This window comes from Podarcis erhardii, assembly GCF_964252035.2.
Source record: "Podarcis erhardii genome assembly, chromosome: 1".
NCBI lineage: Eukaryota > Metazoa > Chordata > Lepidosauria > Squamata > Lacertidae > Podarcis > Podarcis erhardii.
Genome location: NC_138497.1, coordinates 76027246 through 76048616, shown reverse-complemented (window position 1 = coordinate 76048616; position 21371 = coordinate 76027246). Strand labels below are relative to the sequence as shown.

Genomic DNA, 21371 nt, shown 5'->3' with positions numbered 1-21371 from the left:
TTTAAACAAAACGAGGATCCCAAATACATCTACCAAAATTGTGACTTTCTCTTCCTACTGGAACGGGGCAAGCTGGAAAATTTTGGATTAAGAGTGTTTCTGAATCAGGCCTTTTGTCAAGTATTGTCACATACATATGGGACAGAGGTCATGATGGAAAGTCCATGAATGACTTCATTTAGATTACTGTATTAGAGAAAAAAAAGCACACCACTTTGGCTTTCTGCCAGGGCCTAGACAACTATTTCCATGGAAACTGTGGAGAAAACAGTAAATATGAGCGCAGAATGAATTAAGATAGAGGTTTCTCAGGTCTTTACATATGACAGTTTTGCTGTCTTTGTTCTTGGGTCTGTACGCCCAAGCTCAAAGTTATGGGGTGAAGCTTGAAAGCAGAAAGGAGAAAAGAAAGTGTCTGTTTACGCTGAAATACTTGTGTGTGTGTTTGTGTAGAGCACTCTCTATGTAGAGTTGCATCTAATTGTGTCACTTCTCTGATAGCATTCATTTATTTAAATATTTTCATTCAGAAAAAGATCACAATGTGGTTTCCAAAAACCCAATAACAAAATTAAGCAACACAATATAAATGATAAAATGTGAAAAATTGAAATAGAAACAAAAACATATCCTAGAATATACCAGTACTTCCATGAACAAAAATGTGCTTAGGTGGTGACAGAAGCTCAAGGATGTAGTTGGCCATGTTACTAGGAGAAGGGAGTTCCCCCACTGCCCCCCATACTTGGCACCCCTGTTTTGTTATATGAATGACTTGATGTGTTTTTTTTGTGCTTGTCGTGTATGCAAACTGCTTTGAGATCTTGTAGACAGTACAGTAGTTTATAAATGGTAAAAAGGTAAAGGTACCCCTAACAGTTAAGTCCAGTTGCGAACGACTATGGGGTTACGTGCTCATCTCGCTCTATAGGCTGAAGGAGCTGGCATTTGTCCACATACAGCTTCCGGGTAATGGGGCCAGCATGACTAAGCCGCTTCTGGTGAACCAGAGCAGCGCATGGAAACGCTGTTTACCTTCCTGCCAGAGTGGTACCTATTTATCTGCTTGCACTTTGACGTGCTTTCGAACTGCTAGGTGGGCAGGAGCAGGGACCGAGCAACGGAAGCTCATCCCGTCGTGGATTTGAACCGCCGACCTTCTGATCGGCAAGTCCTAGGCTTTGTGGTTTAGACCACAGCTCCACCTGCGTCCCCTATAAATGGTAGTGATAATTAAATAACAAACACATACATTTAACAGCATTTGACCTGTAGAAGCTGGTATTTGACAGCTGTCATGATGTCAACAGAGCATATGCCATGATGCGGCATGCATCAATCAACATTTGATGGTCTCTAGCAGCGGACTTACAGTAGCAGCCATCATTTGGCCACAGCTGACAGCTGACGTGTATCTGAAGAAGTGTGCATGCACACGAAAGCTCATACCTAGAACTAACTTAGTTGGTCTTTAAGGTGCTACTGGAAGGATTTTTTTAATTTTGAGCTGACATGTAGTAGCACACGTTATCTGACAATATTGGATAGATGGTTTGCAATAGGATTTAATAAATTAACTTTGCTTTGCATTTACATTTACATTTGGATTTCAAATTTCAGTTTTGAAAATGACATTGGCATTTGGCCCACTGATGTTGATGCCGAAATCCAGATTTCAAAATGTCAGCATGTCCGTTTCACACGTTCCTTCTGAGGAGATGCCTTCGCTGTACAGTGGTACCTCGGGTTAGGTTCAGGTTACATACGCTTCAGGTTATAGACTCCGCTAACCCAGAATTAGTACCTCGGGTTAAGAACTTTGCTTCAGGATGAGAACAGAAATCGTTCAGCGGTGGTGCAGTGGCAGCAGGAGGCCCCATTAGCTAAAGTGGTGCTTCAGGTTAAGAACAGTTTCAGGTTAAGAACAGACCCCCAGAACGAATTAAGTTCTTAAACCGAGGTACCACTGTATTCTTTTCGGCACCTGCTTAAAACATTTTTGTTTAGGCAGGCCTATCCAGACATGTGTTATAACTTCTTTTATTGTTCATTTTAATTCTCTTTAAATGTTTTTAAATTGTTTTAATAGGGGAAAAAACACTGGTAGTTTTAGTATCTCTTAGAGGCTTTGCTACAATCAAGCCGTGTATAAACTTTGTTAAATAAATGAAATGAACTAAATTTGTGCTGCACCGACCTCGCCACTGCCTTGCGCCTCTATCTCCTGGTAAGCAGACCACTGCAAGACCCTTCTCTGCTGGCCCTCATCTTAAAAATTAAAATATGTGAACCTGCACTTTTATTGCTTTTTTGGGCTGAGAAATGCTGGTTGGTTCGTGGGTTTTGCATGCAGGCATTCATCCTGCTGGTATGTTTTGCAGAAACCAGCGTGGTCTGCTGCTAAAAGAAGGGAAGAACGGGCTGGCACCAGAACCCATGTTATCACCCATGTTGGAATGTTACGGAAACCTTATCGTTTCCGCTGGGATCTGAGGGGTAGTTCTGCTGACAGAGAATTTTATTATCTGGTGGCTGGGACGTTCTGAGAGGAGTTTTATGTCAAAATTTTAATCTTCTGTTGGGGAGGAAGGAAAAACAGCATGTAGCAGAGTTGGTTCGGGAGGCCTGTGGGACGATAGCACTGCGTGTCCTCCTCCAACTTTCTCACACACACACCTCCCCACTCCATTTGTAGCAATGGTACAGCTTGGCTCAGGAATTCTGACTAAATTACTATGTTTCTAAGAAGACATGTCAAAGTCCCTCACCATTCACAATTTTCCCCCCCTTGTGGAGACTGAATGGCGGCCCAGGCTTTTCAACTCTTTTCTTGGCCTCTCTCCCTGTCAGAATCAGCATTTTCTGAGTGTCGTTTATTTCACTTAGTTTCAATTTACTTTGTTCTCGTTTAAATCTCAGTTTAAGTCTGCCTCTAATAGCCCAAGTGGCTGAATTCACTTGTGCAGTGATGCAACAGGGATGTGAACCCAGTCTCACCCGCCCCTTCTGTGAAATCTAGATGACATCATCTGCCAGAGCAAAAGGATAACTGATGGAATTTCCTTGCTCTGGCAAGTGAATGAGGTGATGAGGAGGCTTTCAAGTTTATTTGTGACAGATGCGCCATGGCTGCACACGAATGCCCAGGCTCCTAGGGAGGAGATTGTGGTTGCGTTGTGCTTTACCACTCATTTTGCTGCTGTGCAACACTGAGCTAAGCCATGTTTTGACTTAGATTGTTGTCTGAACCCAGGCTTGTGATTTGTTGTTGTTTAGTCGTTTAGTCGTGTCCGACTCTTCGTGACCCCCTGGACCAGAGCACGCCAGGCACTCCTGTCTTCCACTGCCTCCCGCAGTTTGGTCAAACTCATGCTGCTAGCTTCAAGAACACTGTCCAACCATCTCGCCCTCTGTCGTCCCCTTCTTCTTGTGCCCTCCATCTTTCCCAACATCAGGGTCTTTTCCAGGGAGTCTTCTCTTCTCATGAGGTGGCCAAAGTATTGGAGCCTCAGCTTCATGATCTGTCCTTCCAGTGAGAACTCAGGGCTGATTTCCTTCAGAATTGATAGGTTTGATCTTCTTGCAGTCCATGGAACTCTCAGGAGTCTCCTCCAGCGCCATAATTCAAAAGCATCAATTCTTTGGCGACCAGCCTTCTTTATGGTCCAGCTCTCACTTCCATACATCACTACTGGGAAAACCATAGCTTTAACTAGATAGACCTTTGTTGGCAAGGTGATGTCTCTGCTTTTTATGATGCTGCCTAGGTTTGTCAGTGCTTTTCTTCTAAGAAGCAGGCGTCTTTTAATTTCGTGACTGCTGTTACCATCTGCAGTGATCATGGAGCCCACAGGCTTGTGATTTAGCTTTCTCTAACTATAAACTGTAACCAATGTTTGTTCTTGGTTTACCGTTCTTGGTTTGCCCAGTAGAGCTAAAATATCAGCCCAGGTTTGTGCAACACACTAAGCCAAAACGTGGCTTATCTCAATGAGACACAGCAGCAAAATGACCAGGCAGAAGCAACATGGCTACAGTCTCTTCCCCAGTAGCCTGCGCACTCATGCATGTGCTCTGTGCCATGTTTGGCTTAGTGTGATGTGTGAACCAGACCATATGCTAGAATAAATTGGAGAATGAGGAAGAGTATCAAGCAGAGACTGGATACTTCTTTCCTTTTATTCGATAGGGTTCCTGCTTCCACACTAGCACTTTAAATGGTAACAGTGCTTTGTGAGATGGTTTGCATTTCTAATGAAATGCCAAAGGCTGCAGTTCATTTGGCTAAATATGTTTTACATGTTGAATGTATGCAGTCACAAGTAAGCTGCAGTGAGTTCCATGACGTGTACTCCTATCATAGGCTGCTTCCTTTATATTTAATTAAATGAATCATGCATTTACTTTAATTGTGTAGTTGATAAAGTTTTATGGTTTTGCTGTGATTCTCTTTTATGCAAGCTGCTTTGGGAGGATCTATGCTCTTGAAAAGGGGCACAAACATATCACTTAGAACAAACCAAGTAATTCGTCAAGCCGAACTACACGAAGCATACTTTAGCCGAGCACGCTCTTGGTTTGGGCATTCCTTATATTTCAAAGGGATGGTGGTGAGGCCCAGAAACTTGGCTTGTGTCCCAGGTAAAGGGAGTGTTGGTGCAAGAGTTCCATTGAAAATATTATTGGAAAGGTAACAAGGTTGACCTCCACTACGCTAGAGGTAGGAATACTTCAGCTAGCTGTGCATAGAGTTGCTAGAGTAGAAGCTACGTTAGTGGTGGGCTTCCACTACAGGTAATTTTATGATCAACACAATTTCTGTGTAGCACAGCGCCTCAGAAGCAAGCAAAGTGGCTTGTAGAGGGGTGGGAGTGGGGCTACTGTGCTAGGTTCCTGTCAGGTATCTGCTGTTATTTACCAAGAAGGGAAGGGAAAGTTTATGCTGGGCAGATGCTCCACCAGCAGGGCTGGATTGGCTCTGCTGGTGCATTTGCACCTTACCTCGCAGCTGAGACCATATAACACTGGTCCTGAAAGACCTACATTGGCTCCCGGTACGTTTCTGAGCACAATTCAAAGTGTTGGTGCTGAACAGTAAAGCCTAAACGGCCTCAGCCCAGTATACCTGAAGGAGCGTCTCCACCCCCATTGTTCAGCCTGGACACTGAGGTCCAGCTCCAAGGGCCTTCTGGCGGTTCCCTCATTGCAAAAAGTGAGGTTACAGGGAACCAGGCAGAGGGCCTTCTCGGTGGTGGTGCCTGCCCTGTGGAACACCCTCCCATCAGATGTCAAGGAAATAAACAACTATCTGACTTTTAGAAGACATCTGAAGGCAGCCCTGTTTAGGGAAGTTTTTAATGTTTGATGTTTTATTGTGTTTTTAATATTCTGTTGGGAGCCACCCAGAGTGGCTGGGGAAACCCAACCAGATGGGCAGGGTAGGTATGAATGAATGAATGAATGAATGAATGAATGAATGAATGAATAAACAAATACCAAACTCCTTACCCCTCCCCATCCCATCCATTTGCATTTTCTAGAAAGCTTCTTTATACTGCCTTGGACTACCTAGCTCAGTATTGTCTGCCCTGATTGGCACTGGAGGCTCTCCAGGGCTTCAGGTGGGGTCTCTTTCTCTTTCCTGGAGATGCTGGGGACTGAAGCTTTGGCCAGCAGAGCAGATGCTCTTCCACTGAGCTATGACAGTTGAGGATCTGTGCCGCTCATGGTGGTTCGGGCTTTGTATTTTCTCCATGCCACATAGCAACATACCTCTGCTTCACCTGACTTCACTTTCTCTGTGATCAATAGGCTGACGGCGCAGTGGAGTGTGGAGGACGAGGAGGAAGCAGCCAGAGAGCGGCGCCGAAGGGAGCGTGAGAGACAGCTGAGGTCCCAGGCAGAAGAAGGCCTGACCACCACCAGCACTTCTTCCGAGAGTGGGGTGGCAGCGCAAGAAAGCCGGTGAGAAGCGACTGAGCATAAAATCACACATACACACACACACACACACACACACACACACACACACACCTTATTCCAGTCCACTGTTAAAACACAAAATAAAATCTCACAGTTGTCAGCTGCTTGATGAAGAATTCTCCAGAACTCAACAGTATGTCCTCAAATAGAAGTTAATTCAATAAAAGTGACAAGGAATTGCTTTATTTGTGATGCATTTATATATGTATATATAGTTTTGTTTGTTTTTATTTCATTTTAAGGAAATATTATTTACAGTTGTATTATTTTGTGCAATAAATAGTACCTCAGAAATAGTACCTCAGATTAAGAACTTTGCTTCAGGACGAGAACAGAAATTGTGTAGTGGCGGCGCGGCAGCAGCGGGAGGCCCCATTAGCTAAAGTGGTACCTCAGATTAAGAACAGTTTCAGGTTAAGAACAGACCTCTGGAATGAATTAAGTACTTAACCCGAAGTACCACTGTATAACATTTTTCAACCAACCAACCAACCAACCAATATGGTTACAATAATACTGAGGAAAACATGATTATTATCCGGCTTGGTACGCCAGCACTGTGTGCAAGCCAAATGAATCAGCTCCCATGTGGTTGGCTGCAATCTCATTATTTCAGGGAGAACAATAATTTCCTCTAGTGTTTGAGGTGGCAGTAATTGGGCTCTCCTCCTTTAATCCCCACAAGAACCCTGCGAGGTAGGTAGGTTAGGTTGAGAGGTGGCGACTGGCCTGAGGTCACCCAGTGAGGATTATGAGAAGAAGCCCCATGTTTTCCTCCCTTGTAAGTCAAAGGCAGGGGGAATTCAGCTGGTAGGAGAGGGAAGGTGAATCATTCTCTTGCTTGCCAGTTTCCCCCTGCAAATGTTTTCCCAAGCCATCTATAATATTTTCTCTCTCTTCCAGTCAGGCTCCAAAACTGAAAGTGTAAATGGGATGAAAATGGGATTTTTTTTGTGGGGGAGTGGGAGCAATTGCTGGAGAAAATGGGGTGGCTCAGTAATGGCTAAGCATCTATCCCTGCAACCTCCCTCCCCCCCTCTCTCTCTCTCTCTCTCTCTCTCTCTCTCACACACACGCACACACTGTTCTCTCAGCAGATGCAGGGTTGGGACCATGTGTTTGCTAGGGAAATGCCCCATTAGAAAGTGACCCCTTTGTAGTGTTGCATCTGAAGACTGGATATTGGAGAAGTTAATACAAAGAGAGAGAAACTATGCTTCTAGTTATTTTTCTATAAAAGAAAGGTTTTCATTTTCACTTAAAAAAATAGTTGACTTGATGGCTTCATGCCGCTCCCCACCCATTTCTCAGCCTTTTCTGCAGCTGTTGATCTGGCTGCAAAGGTCAACATATGAATACTGTCTTTCTCTTAAGTAAACTCAGCTCACACTTATGGTGACTCATCCTCTTCTTGTACCTTGTTGCACCAATCCCTCATTTCCAGGAAGGAAGGGGGCTTCTTGCAGCCACTTTCAACAAACAGCTGTGATAACTTCCCTGTAGGTCCAGATTATGCTTGTTGGACATCCTTTATTGTGTCCCTTACTCCAGTGCATCAGAACCTCACAGAATGTATTGGGCACCTCTCCACCTTCAGTTTAGTATGATGAGTATACAGGACTGAGGGTGGGGGAATGGCAATGGCCAATGCCATCAACACCATGCCATGCTTGGCTTCCAGAGGCATCCAGCTGGTGACTGTAAGGAGAAACAGACTAGGGTGGAATCTTAGATTCTTACTTCAGTACACTAGAATTATCCATGCAGCCTCAACCAAAAGACCAAGTCCAGGAAATACAGTATTTTGTGAGCTCATTTGCAAATTGGACCAATGATAGTCTCTCTTCAACACAGTATTTTACCAACTCAAGCTCCCATTTTACTTTTCCTAGCTTTTTACAGTGATCTGAGTTGTGCAATATTTCACACAGTGGATTCAAGTTGTCATCATTCCTGTAACGCTTGCAGACTTGCTACTATAACAGTATTGTCTCTTTCCTCGAATCTGTTTTCCAATTCATTGAGTGCAATGGTCAAGAACAATGTCATCAAGCCTTCTGAGCTCTAGTTCTCTTTCATTCCTTCCTTCAAAACTGACACCCTCACTGTCAATGAAACTGTCAGAAAACTTTTATGTGAGCTTACAAAGAGGTTTTGATGATGCTTCGTGGTCAGCAGTTTCCATGCTTTCCTCGGCTGCTTCCATAGTGTTACTGAAAACAATATCCTTTTGCATTTCTTGCAACTGCTTTGTAGCACAATAAGTTTCAATGTTGCCTCAATATCTAGAGTCTTCTGCTATAACAGTGATGTTATAAGTTTAAGATATCCCAGTAATTTTAGCATAATTTCAGTAAGAAGGGAGGGCAGATAGACGACTAATCTAATTGAGCAATTCAATAGCTCCAGTTTTTAGATGACCAATTTTTTCACAAGGGAAAGGTGCACTGATGCATTTGTGTGTGGAAAAAAATAATTATTTATCTGAATGTATAATCATAAATGAATCCGAATGTCCAGTCCATTGTTGAACCAACAGGCATTTTAAAAAGCTACCTTTACAAATCTGAGCAACACACCCATTCTTAAGAAAAATACATACAACTGTTTACATAAGTCAAAATATTCCTTTATCTAAGGTAGAACCTCAGTTACGTGCACTATTGCCAAATGGAGTTGGTGATTTAAAGCAATGAAGAAACAAAATGTTTCAGTCAAGTTCTTTTGAGATCAAAGCTTGAACACCACCAGATGTGCATTTCGAGACAGATGCTTCGTCATGCGACTGAGTAATTAGTTTGTCAAAATCTGACTGTAAGCCAGCTAATGTGGACAAAATTTCAGATGTTATACTTCAGTACTTTGTGAATGAAGCTCTAAAAAAACAACACAACTGTCTTTCTATCGGCTTCATGATATAGCAGAGCAATTGCCACATCTACAATGCCTTGTTTCGGCAGGTCCACATAACAGCAGGGTCACTTTTATATGTCAAGCGGTATATAAATAGTCTTCATAAATAAAAGTAAAGATTGCTTTATCCAGAGTCATGAAAAAGGAACATTTGTACCATTTGCATACGTGAAAATGTACGTAGAAGGAAATGTACAGTGGTACCTCGGTTTATGAACTTAATCTGTTCTGGAAGTCTGTTCTTAAACCAAAGCCATTCTTATTTATATTTTAAATTTTTTTATATTAATTATTTTTTAATTTATTTTTTTTTTATTCCCTAATGAGGCCTCCCACGGCGGTGCCCTTCCACCGTTCGGCTTCCATTTGTAGACCGAGGTAAAGTTCGCTAACCGGAACACTACTTCCAGTTTTGCGGAGCTCTTATACCGAATAGTTCGTAAACAGGGCTGTTCTTAAACTGAGGTACCACGGTACATAGAAAAATAGCATGTCTGAAATGGTTATCAGGTAGGGCTAACTGATCTCCAGAAACATTTACTGATTCTCTGCTGATTCTCCTTTCCCTTTTCTCTGTCATGTCAAATGTACAATATACGATATATATTTCGTGATCAATGTTGCAACTTGCGAGTGTGTGCTGCTTAAACATTCTACGATATCCAGTTTGGAAACCTCAGGAGGACTTGGCATTGTGGGACAGGAAGAGCAGCATCTCAACTACGGAATCATTTTGCATTTCCATAACTGTTTCGAATCAAACAGGCACTGTGAGTGCTTTAAATTGCGCCTGTCTGCTGTTGGTAGATCTTTCATTCTAAAAGCAGTCAGGCTCAGGCAGTGAAGGAAGCCTGTGAAAAACAAAAACAGTGTAAGAGGTACTAAGCAACTCTCTCACATCCCCGTTTACTTATTTTCCTTTTGGCTAACTCTGGCCTAGGAGTTTGTGCATCTTTGTATTAAATTGCAGCCGCTGTGTTCGATCATAGCTTTGGAATGCAGTCTGTATACTCCGAAGGCCAAATGACGGACTCTTGCCAGTTGGGTATAAGTGCTCCTTTCCCTCTCTTCCTTTATTAATGGATGGAAGAGATTATTTTCTCTGTGTTAACACATGCACAATCCTTAACATTAAAAGCATAAGAGACATCTAAAGTTCAGTTCCCCACCCTCAAGTCTCTCCCCCCCCCAAAAAAGAATGTAGGATGCTTTATATTGTTTCAGACTGTATTCTTAGTGTGAATTACCTCAATACTTATTGCTGGTGGTGCAGTAGGACATTTGTCTGCCAGCTAATTAGGAATCACTTGGATAAAATGTTGGAATATATTTTAAGGACAACTTTCTGCACTTGAAGCCAACAGGAAACTCTCACTGATTTTTTAAAATAATCCTTGAGTCAGATGATCTAGACTCAGTTTGCTGATAAACTATATTGTATTTGTGGAACTTCTGCCATCACATGAAAGAACAGAGCAAGATCAATTTTCTCCTGCACCAGCAAATAACTGTTGTGACCAATAAACACACAGCAACAGCCCAAGTTATATATTTCAAACTCCTACTGGTATCAATTGGAGACTTAAGCTGCAATTCTCTCTGCAGTTTCCTGAGAATAAACCCCAGTGAAGACAGTAGGGCATGCATCTGAGTAAACATGCCTAGAATTGTGCTGCTTATCCCTCCCACTGAAACCAACAGGATTGATCAGAGCCTAGTTTTGACTGCACACAAACCTTATAGCCAGCAGCAAATTACAAAGCACCAAGCATAGGCAGAGTCCTATAAATTAATCTCCATTGTGAGTTTCTATACCAAATCACATTGATGCTTTATAAGGGCTTTTGTAAACAATCAGTGAAAACATCCCCCAATTACCTTTAAACTAGGGATTAAGCTTTTTTTAGGAGGACCCCAAAATTGTTGAGCTTTTTTTTCAAAGGAAAACCCAGAAGATTGTGCATCTTAGACAAACCCCAAATTTGTTGTCAATGGCAGGTGTGTGAGTCCCAACATAATTCATGGGGAGAAAGGACAGTAGCTTGGCTGCAGCAGATACTAGACCACTATTTCATGACTTGAACAAAACCCACTGACTAAATCTGTACTGCAATATTCAGAAATAGTGCAGCATTGCTACAGATGCTTTTGTATAGATGGTTAACCCCCTCTCTCTCCCCCTCTTGTTTGTGTGTGTGTGTGTTGACATCTTGAAAAGGAGACTGCATAGTCTTCAAAGAGCTAAAACCCAAAATTTCACTAAATGGCATTAGCTTGAGAGTGGAATGGTTGTGTTTCTTGTCACTAATCAGGACTCCATCTGCACTATAGATTTAAAGCAGTCTCATACCACTTTAAGCAGTCGTAGCTTATCAGGGGAACTGTAATTTGTAAAGGGTGCTGAGAAAAGAGACTCCTACTCCCCTTGCAGAAAAAAAAATATTTATTGAATTTATATACCCTTTAAACCAGTGTTTCCCAACCTTGTGCCTCCAGCTGTTTTTGGACTACAATTCCCATCATCCCTTGCCACTGGTCTTGCTAGTCAGGGATGATGGGAGTTGTAGTTCAAAAACAGCTGGAGGCACAAGGTTGGGAAACACTGCAGTTTAAACAATCCCTCTGGAAATTGTACCTCTGTGAGGGGAATGATGGTATGAAGGCTCAGTGGCACTGCAGTTGGGGCTGAGCGGGTGTACCAGCCGAGCCAATCCAGCTCTCTTGCCAGTGCGTCCACCCAATCACAGTGTCCCCACAGCTCTGTCCAGGTAAGCGGCAGTGATTCCAGAGTCAGGAGGGTGGAGTTGCCCTAACTCACCAGCCGCTTCTGGTTTCACTCCAGCTCCCATCAGCCTGACCATTGGCCACAGGGGCTGGGACAAAGGGGAGTTTGCAACATCTGAAGGCCCCACAGGTACAGTAGCTAAAATGAGAACAGTCAACAAGGTCAGGGACCAGAACAATGTGTGTGTTATTCTGAACTTGCCTTGTGTTAAACATCTTTCTTTCTTTCTCCCGTGTTTCAGGATTGATGGTAAGCCTTCTGGGACTACAGAATTGGAAGAGGATGAAGGCTTTAGCGATTGGTCCCAGAAACTTGAGCAGCGCAAGCAGAGATGGGCAGGGGAAGGAGTGCCGGAAGCAGAGCAGACATGCCAGGGTGACTGGAGAGAAGCCCAGCCGGTGGCACCTGTATGCTGTGAAGAAAGGTAGAGATGCTTTTTAGTTGCTCCAAAAGAAGTGGCAAACTCTTACGCACAAACCAGAAGAACTGGTGTCAAACCAGAGACACCAGAAGAATTGTAACAATTCTGTGCAGGTGAACTTAAGAAGTAAGGCCCACCAATTGAATGGGGCTTACTTCTAGGTAAGGGGATGTAGCCTGGCCACTCTCAGGACAAAACAATCTGATTTACTGCAAGCCATTTCCGTTATCAAGAAATTTTCCAGCCCAGGCAGATTTTTATTTGACATTCCTGCATTAGTTCCACTGAGTAAACACATGTATGGTGGGTTTATTGTTTGCTTTAAAAAATATATATGACTGGGGGTTTGTAGGCTGTTTCAGCTGGAAGAGAGAAAATATGGAACACCTGCAGCAGGACAGTGCAAAGGAAAGGAAAGGGAGGGTGTGTCCTGAAAACCTTAATTAGGAAAACACATTTAGGTGAGATGACTCTGCTTTGCTTCCTGTTTTCCTGGAGGTTGAGGGAGAGCCGCAGCTCCAGTGTAAGTAGACTCTTGATAGGGGGCCTTTTACCAGGTGAATTTAGAGTGAAATCTTTCTCTTGTGTCCTTTAAAAGAGTTGCTCCAGACTCTGAAGTGCATTGTGAGGTTTCATTATATCTGTTGTAGGCTATATGTACTCTGAGAAGCTATTACTGCCTTAACATGGGAAGACTATAAATTCTTTATAAATTTCCTGGGAATTTCTTCTTTCCAACTGTTGGTTAGCTTTCCCCAGTGGATTTTAGGATTGTTAAGATTATTGGGCTTTGGGGGAGTCCACAGAAGGATATACATAGAGATCTCCTACTTGTGAGTTGAGAGTAGGCTTCATATCACAGGGAGCTTCCCAAGAGGAGAATGTCTAATGGACTTGGGTGCTATTTGGTCACAAATATGAGGTTGCTAACTCTGTAACTGACTTTTGGCATGTGCCTCTTAACACCAGCTTAATGTGCTGACCTTAAGCTGGTCGCCTCAACTCAAAAAGGATATTGTGGAGCTCGAAAAGTCCATCAATGGCTACCAGCCACAGTGACTGTTTTGCCTCCACACGCAGAGGCAGTAATACTTCTGAATGCCAGCTGCTGAAAACAAAAGGAGGGGTGAGTGCTGTTTTGCTCAGATCCTGGTTGCAGGATCTCATAGGCATCTGGATGCCTTCTGTGAGAATAGGATGCTGGACTAGATGGGTCATTGGCCTGATCCAGCAGCCTGCTATTATGTTCTTATGATGAGGCTTTTTCTGTCCTTTCCAAAGCTTCACCTGATCCTTATCTGTGAAGCTGCTGCCAGCTCTCATCTTACTTTGTTGGCAACCCTATACAAACACAATGTTGTTGGTTCTTCGTTGGTTTGGGGTGGTGTTTAGAAACATGGCCCCACATTTTAACTGAATTATAAACCAGTGTGCACATTTTTATTTTCACTACTATGGGGGTACCTTATAAGTAATGAATGCAATGCTCATCTTTATACAGCATTCGTCGTCGTCCCCCACCCTGCGTGGAGATTCCCGGTACATCACAGATGCACCTGTGGCCTTCTGAATGCAAAGCAGGTGCTCTGCCACAGAGCTATGGTCTCCCCACCCCTCAGTTAATTAAAGTAGTGACTTTGGAATTAAAGTTATCATGATTGGTGAGGAAAAGCATGGAGCAGAATGGATGCTGCCTATACGACTGTTGTGTATAAGAAACATAGTGAGAGGTGCATGCCAAGAAAAGTGTGGAAATTCAGTTGCAATTTTGCTTAGCAATTTTGCATAGCAGAAAAGCAATGAGTAGTATGCTGAGAGGCACCTGGGGTGAGCAACGCTTTATAATTGATTATTCATAAGCATAGGGCCTATAGGTAAGCCTTGGGTACTTTTTACTGCCAACAGGACTCTTTGCCTAAGGAAGAAACGATGTTTTAATGGTTTACATTTCTAGCATTTGGTTTGTGGTTAATACCTGGTCCAAATTCACATAAATGAAGATATGGATTTACCTTGTGTTCCATGTGAAATGCAGGGAGGGGTTGCCAGAGCTACAACCAGCATTTATTGGGTTAATTTGGAATGCCTGTCCACCTTCCATGCTCATGTTTTGCACTGCTTTAGTAGGAACATCTGCTCTGCCTCAGAGCCCAGCAATGGAACTGTGTAAACACAACTTCTCGTAGTGCCTACACACATTCCCATATGTTTTTGGTATGGACATTGTGGGTCAGTGGAAGGTTAAATCAACTTCAGCTTGGCATTTACATCCAGGAGAGTCATAATATAGACAAGCGCCGCCATGCAATAGTGCTTCGGTTTAGGAGATGAAGAGGAAAGAGGATTGAAGGGAAAAGATACATGATGCTGAGGTTCTGTGGGGTTTTTCCTTGAGGGATTTTGAGTGCAACTGTGACCCAGAGGTCAAGCATCCTCTCTCCCAGTACTGCTGCTGCCATCAAACTTGCAGCCTGACATTTCTCCCCTGCCACCACCACAAAAGGCAGGATATGGATAGCAAAGCGTCACATGTCATTTCCCCCTTGTTTTTCATTGAAGGACCACAAAGCAGGGGGTATCTTTGCTCTGAGATGTATTGCACAAGTATCCTACCAGTAACTGAATAACTTCTGCTTCACCAGATTCTGGTTATTCTGAATGCCCTCATCTATTTTGCCCAGGGTTTTTCAGATATAGTAGTTCCTTGTTTTGAACAAGGAGCACCACTGGACTCGCTATCTTTACTTTTGATACAGGGCAGTTTAGAACCTGGTAGAGTTAGCCTACTCAGTCTAACCATTAGGCAGAGGGAGACAATTGCACCAGGCAGCAATTTTTGGAGACTCTCAGTGACATTGTGTTTCACTTGCATTTGGGTGTCAAGGTGGCTTGGCTAAATCTGGAATGTAGACTTCGTTAACAGAATACAAGGCTCCCATATATGTGTTGTGCTGGATGCTTCACAAAGCCTTTCCCCTATATATCCTCTCCCATTCTGGCCCCTGCTTCTGGGGAGTACTAAGGAAATGCAAACAAGTGTCTCACCATATTAATGGTTATGTGGCAGTTCATTGGCACAATGTCGTATTTTGTTTTTCACATAGAAGTCAAATTGTGGCATCATTTGAACTAGTAACATCCTTTCCTGTGCATATTGTAGCTCTTCTCATCTTAAAGATATTAAAAGCTGGTGCTTTGCTTTTAAAAGAAAAGGAAGTTAACTGATACCTTTGTCCTTTTCTCTTATCCTTTCCTCCCATTGCCAATTTTCAGTCCTAGGTCACCAAGGCATTCCTATGAGGAAGAAGAAGGCAATCTGATGGAAGCAGAAGCCAAGCTAGGGCAGATTCACCTGGATCAGGAGTCTCCCATCTTCATCCGGTTTGCACCTGGGCCTTCAAACTTCCTCAAGTTTTCCTCTGGTTCCATCTCACAAGATCAGCTTGAAGAAGAAGCAGAGCTGGAACAGCAGCAAAAGCTTACCGAAGATGTGGGTATAAGAGAAGAGAATCAGGATGTCAGAGAGGATGTCAAAGAGGAACCACAGCATGTTGCAGAAGAGAATCGGCATGAAGAAGAGAGAGAAATGCAAGAGGTCAGATGTGTTCTGTCATCATATGCCTACAAATTAGTAGGCTAAAACCAAAATGGAGGCAACAGGACCACAAGGGAAATGGGCAAAATGAGGACATAAAGAAAGACAAAAATCTGCTTGGAAACTTTTGTTGGCCCTCAGTGTCTTGTAGCTGTACACACTACTGTTGTCACTGCAAGCCATGGGGATGGGATGACGTCAAATATGAAGTTCAAAATTACCTTGAGAGAATGGGAAACTCATCTGAATCTGGCAAAAATAATTTCAACAGACACAAATGCAAAGTTACGCAGTGAGGCAAACAATAAAATAAAAATGAAATTCACAGATATAGGATGGGGGAATATCTGGTTAGGTAGCAGGCCATATGAAAAGGGTCTGAGTAACGCAGTTGACTACAACTGTTGTTGAATCAGCAGCACGATGTGCCTGCAAAAAAAGTGGGGGGCTAATGTAATTTTAGGCTGCAATAATAGAACTGTAATATTGATATCCTGGGAAATTCTTCACTAGTCAGAGGTCATCTGTCTGGACCACTGTGTCCAGTTCTGCACTTGGAGAAGGGAGTAGGGCAACTGGAAGAGCAGAGAAGGTAGTCAGAGGTGTGGAAAACAACTCCTAGAGGAAATGTTGCACAAGCTCTCTTTGCTGAATTGCCACCAATTCTTTCTCTTCAGGAGAAGAAAAGGAGAAGGAATGAGGAGGAAGAGGCACCAGAAAAACGGCAAAGAACTCCAAGCACTTCCAGCCAAGAGGAAGAGTCTCAGCCTCCTTCAAGCCCTACGGTAAAGGTATGCATCATAATCCTTAGGTAGGAGGACACTGGAAATCCCAGTAAACAAAGGTTGGGTCTCTTCCCCCCGCAGCTCCCCCCCCCATTTGGAGGACTATACAGTGGTACCTCGGGTTACATACGCTTCAGGTTACAGACTCTGCTAACCCAGAAATAGTACCTCGGGTTAAGAACTTTGCTTCAGGATGAGAACAGAAATCATGCTCCGGTGGCGCAGTGGCAGCGGGAGGTCCCATTAGCTAAAGTGGTGCTTCAGGTTAAGAACAGTTTGAGGTTAAGAACGGACCTCCGGAACGAATTAAGTACATAACCAGAGGTATCACCTAGAAGAGCAGAAGGGTACAGAACTGTGCAAATCAGGTGGGAGAAAGGCAGTCGTTACACCTTTTTCTTCTCTTTTCCCAGCCTTAGCTTGGCATTTTGGGGTGGAAGCAGGAAGGTTGTATCTATCTTCTAGACCACTGACTAAGCTGATGTGTTGTCGTTTTTTATTTAGATCGTTGAAAGAACTGAATCCCTGAACCGCTCCATACAGAAAAGGTAACTTCCATCTGAGGACTGAATATTCTTAAGTTATGCAATGTTGATGCTGCACTTCACTGGGTTAAAGGCAACTATGCTGAAAGTAATAATAATAGTAATTTATTATTTATACCCCGCCCATCTGGCTGGGTTTTCCCAGCCACTCTGGGCGGCTCCCAACAGAATATTAAAAACACAATAAAACATCAAACATTAAAGACTTCCCCAAACAGGGTTGCCTGTTTTACTTACTTCCCATGTTACATGCTGCCTTTAAGAGCCAAGTCATCCCCACGTAGCTTCTATAAATAGTAAAATAAAAATATGAAAACAGCCTAATTATATTTGCAAAATTAAACAGCAGTTTAAAATGATATAAAACCCAAGCCATTAAAAGTAGATTGAAATAAGTACAACAAATTGAGGTCCCTTTAAAAGCTAATAAATATGGGGGTGGTGGGGCAATAGTCTATATTATTAATATCTGTAGATCAAACTTCCCAGGCATATTGGGCCACCACTGAAAAAGCCTCATCAGAAGTGCCCACAAATCTAATTAATCTAATTAATCTTGGCCTGCATGCAGGATCTCTTAGGGTGATCTTAAGGCCTAGGCAGGTTCAAGTGGGTGCTGTGGGGTCCTTCACAACACCTGGCCCCAAACCATCTATTCTTCTTGAAACTGAGGGCAAAGAATTGGGCTGTGTATCTCTTTCTTGGGCATAACACTTAAAACTTGCTCAGACTTGTGCTTCTTTATTCAGACAAAGAAGTGAAACTTGGTTAGATATTTAGCCAAAAACACTGGCCACAAACCAGGATGTGCAACTAAAGTTTGTGCTAGACAAGGTTAAATACTGGGATAGTTCACATATCACATTAAGCTAAATCATGTGCAGGTTCCTAGGGCAGAGATTGTGGCCACTTTGCTCTTGCTTGGTAGTTCTGCTCCTGTACTGAGCAGGTTAGTCTGGGTCATTCTGACCCAGAATAACCACAGGCTGTAACCAAGATTTGTCCTATCGCTTATGGCTTGTCTGTGAGATCTATACTACAAGGAGAATCAAAACCATTCAGGAGGAGCAGAACAGCCTTGATCTCCTCTCTAGGAACCCACACATTCTTACTAAAGCAGAGTTTGGCTTGGTATGACGTGTGAGCCAGGCCACTATTTATCATGAACAAACCATGGTTAAACTTTGGTTCAGGCAATCTCCCCAGTCTTTCTGCTTGCACAATGACAAGCAGGTATTGCTGGTGTCTCCTTTATACAAGTCCTCTGCAGGGGCAGAACTTATTAAGCAAGCTAAACCATGGTTTCCTTGAATTCTCAGGATCTTAACCCAGGGTTACTGCAACAAATCATGGTTAAGTATTTTCTTCAATTAGTTCTTATTGTATTCCAAAAATCACTGGCAAGTAGGAAGATGGCGCTATGAACATGTTGGGCTGGATTAGCTTTGAAATGCCCAGGTTTGTGAGAAATCCTCTTTCCATTGGTCTTTTTTGTTCTCCTTCCAGTAACAGTGTGAAGAAGACACAGCCACCTCTTCCAGTTTCAAAGATTGATGACAAACTTGAGCAGTACACTCATGCCATTGAGGTAAGGTGAAACTCCTTGACTCTGTGAATGAAGTTGTCCAAAACTTTGCTGAGGGTGCAGGCTGGTTTCCTTCCACTCCTGATTTAGGGAATGTGTTAATTGCTTTGAAGAACCTGCCTTGATTGGCTCTAAATGGATGGCAAGCTGGTAAGGTACTTCTGCTGTTGCACATAATAGGATTCAGATTCTGGCATGTCTCTGCAGATGTCATGTTTTCTGTGGCAAGCAAAGTCCTATGTGTGATGCTGTGCATGTGCTACCAGCTTGGTGTAGGTTAGGAATCAGCATGTGAAGGTGCCTCCTCTGACCTCCTATCCAGTTATCACATGTGTGGGTTGCGGCTGACTTCTGTTGGGCCTAATGAGATGCTTTCTTGTTACAATGTTCTGTTGCACCTCTACTGTAGGATGGGAAACCTGTAGTGCATGAAATGATGTAGAATTACATCAACCCTCCTGCAGCCAAGCTGGTGCCAGATGTATTGCTCTGCTTTCCATTGGACCCCAAAGTCTGAGCAGCCCAGGACCTCCATACATACTGCTCAGCCTTGCACCCTGGGGAGGTTAATTTGGTGCTACTAATGTAGCAGTTTGACTTCACCCCTGGTGGTGCACTCCAATGTCCTTTGAGACAGACATCATCAACCCCTAAGCATTGGCCGTGGAGAGTGAGTCTGCCTATTCCTGTCCTGCTGGCTACAGATTTTCCACCCTTGTCTTACCAGCTATGGCATAGTTTGGCTGGCTGGTTTGGGTGTGTGTTTTCATTATGGGAGTCTCTGAAATGAAGGCAGTGTCTGCACTAGAGGTGTTTAGGAGCTGCCCTGCACCCTGCCTGCCTGTCCTACCATCAGCAGGAGCACTGTTGGCACAAAGTAGTTGTGCATTGCAATTCCTGTCTTTGAGAGGAACACATCCACCTTCCATTAGAGCTTACTTAAGCAGGAGCATCACTGTGATGTAGATTCTGCCTCATGTAGGTACCTGGAGATGAGAGTCAATTGGATGTGTTTAGAAAGAGCCTGATACACGATTGTAAAAGAGGTGAATTGGTTCAGAGTAAGAAGCTCTTTCAAATTTACGTATGTCCCTTCCAGACGTCCATCAAGTCTCCGAAGCCAGTGCGTCAGCTTTCCATTGACCTGCCTTCCACTAGTGCTGCAGTGGCCAGCACGAAAAGCCTCTGGGAGACAGGGGAAGTGGCTCAAACCTCTGTGAAGACAATCCCCTGTAAGGTAGGGCTTCCATTGTGCTTTGTGTTTAAAGAGCCTACTGTTGGAAAAGGTTGATGCTGTTATAGAAAAAATGAAAATGCACCTTACTGCAGGAAGCATTTACATGGACATGATTTAATGTGCAAAAATGCACTCAATCAAATGGGGTCAGAATACAGGGCTCCCATACTGATACATTGCATAAAAGTTCTGTCGTTCTAGTAAAGCCTCTTGCATGGAGGTGCCTGTGGTAAATGTTGACACCTAGGTTGTTATACAGGCTCCCAGTATGCTTCTGAGCACAATTCAAAGTGTTGGTGCTGACCTTCAAAGCCCTAAATGGCTTTGGCACAGTGTACCTGAAGAAGCGTCTCCACCCCCATTGTTCAGCATGGACAGAAGTCCAGCTCTGAGGGCCTTCTAGCAGTTCCCTCACTGCAAGAAGTGAATTTATGGGGAACCAGGCAGAGGTCCTTCTCGGTAGTGGTGCCCGCCCTGTGGAATGCCCTCCTATCAGATGTGAAACCAGTAAGCAACTACACAACTTTAAGAAGACATCTGAAGGCATCCCTGTATCAGGAAATGTTTAATGTTTGACATTTGCTGTGTTTTTATTATGCTGGAAGCTGCCCAGAATGTCTGGGGCAACCCAGTCAGATGGGGGGGTATAAATAAAAGCACCATCATCGTCATCAAATGAGCTGGAAGAAAAGCAGCTCAAAATCCTACCCTGTGTCCATGCTTTTTCTAGGACATTGTGGCTGGAGACATTGTGAATAAGAGAAGCCTGTGGGAGCAGAAAGAGAGCCCAAGGACAGATGAAAATGTCAAGGTGAGAGATCCACTTGTTTTTGGAGTTACTCAGGGTTTAAACGGGTGAAGAGACTCTTGGGGGCAACCTGGAGCCTGTGTGGCTGCTCCTTTGGAAAGGCATTGCTTATTCATATGGTGCTATACTAACTGTTGTGTGGAATTTGCTTTTAACATTGCTTCTTGCAAATTGTGGGAAAGCAGTGCCTCAGCAGCATGAAAGGGCTCTAGTGGGGAAGCATTCTGGAATAATCACCTATAAATGGAAACGTGTATGGCGTCTTTAACGCCTTTGGGTTGCTAACAGTTCAAGTGCTCTTTCAGGGCTCTTACTTAACACTCCTTTTTGACATGAGCTCATCTGTGGCAGGATGACCATCTGTGGACAGTATACCTTGCTTTGTTACAACAAAAATCCCCATACTCCCTCCTCGGGTGTAAAAGGAGAAGTGCAATAACTGGATCAAAGTCAGACCACTTTGAAAATACTGAGAGTTGGATAATCACGCAAAACACTTGGAAAGCAGGAAAGCAGGTGGTGTGGGAAGAGGAGTAAGTACTTTAGCCTCTGAAGCTTCTTCCATTTCCTCCCCTCACGTTTAGCTTCCTCAGAAGCTTCCTGGCAAGAAGTACAAGTATGTGGCAACAGGGCACGGCCAATACAAAAAGGTCTTGATAGAAGATGGGGCAACCGAAAAATAGCCTGCTTTGGCACCAAAACACACAGGTAGGTA

General features: G+C 43.5%; 1 protein-coding gene across 3 annotated transcripts in view; it reads left to right on the top strand.

Moving 5' to 3' along the window:
- Nucleotides 1-21371, top strand: part of LSP1 (lymphocyte specific protein 1) — a 74956-nt gene that overhangs the window by 41639 nt on the left and 11946 nt on the right. For 2 of the 3 annotated variants that reach the window (XM_081841536.1, XM_081841538.1), the window contains exons 2-10: nt 5812-5964; nt 11922-12104; nt 15375-15696; nt 16374-16487; nt 16986-17029; nt 18533-18614; nt 19711-19848; nt 20579-20659; nt 21241-21364. In XM_081841536.1, the coding sequence (XP_081697662.1) occupies nt 5812-5964; nt 11922-12104; nt 15375-15696; nt 16374-16487; nt 16986-17029; nt 18533-18614; nt 19711-19848; nt 20579-20659; nt 21241-21339 (1216 nt within the window). In that variant the 3' untranslated portion in view covers nt 21340-21364. The remainder of the gene's footprint in view (nt 1-5811; nt 5965-11921; nt 12105-15374; nt 15697-16373; nt 16488-16985; nt 17030-18532; nt 18615-19710; nt 19849-20578; nt 20660-21240; nt 21365-21371) is intronic. The other variant, XM_081841537.1, reaches the window with a different exon arrangement.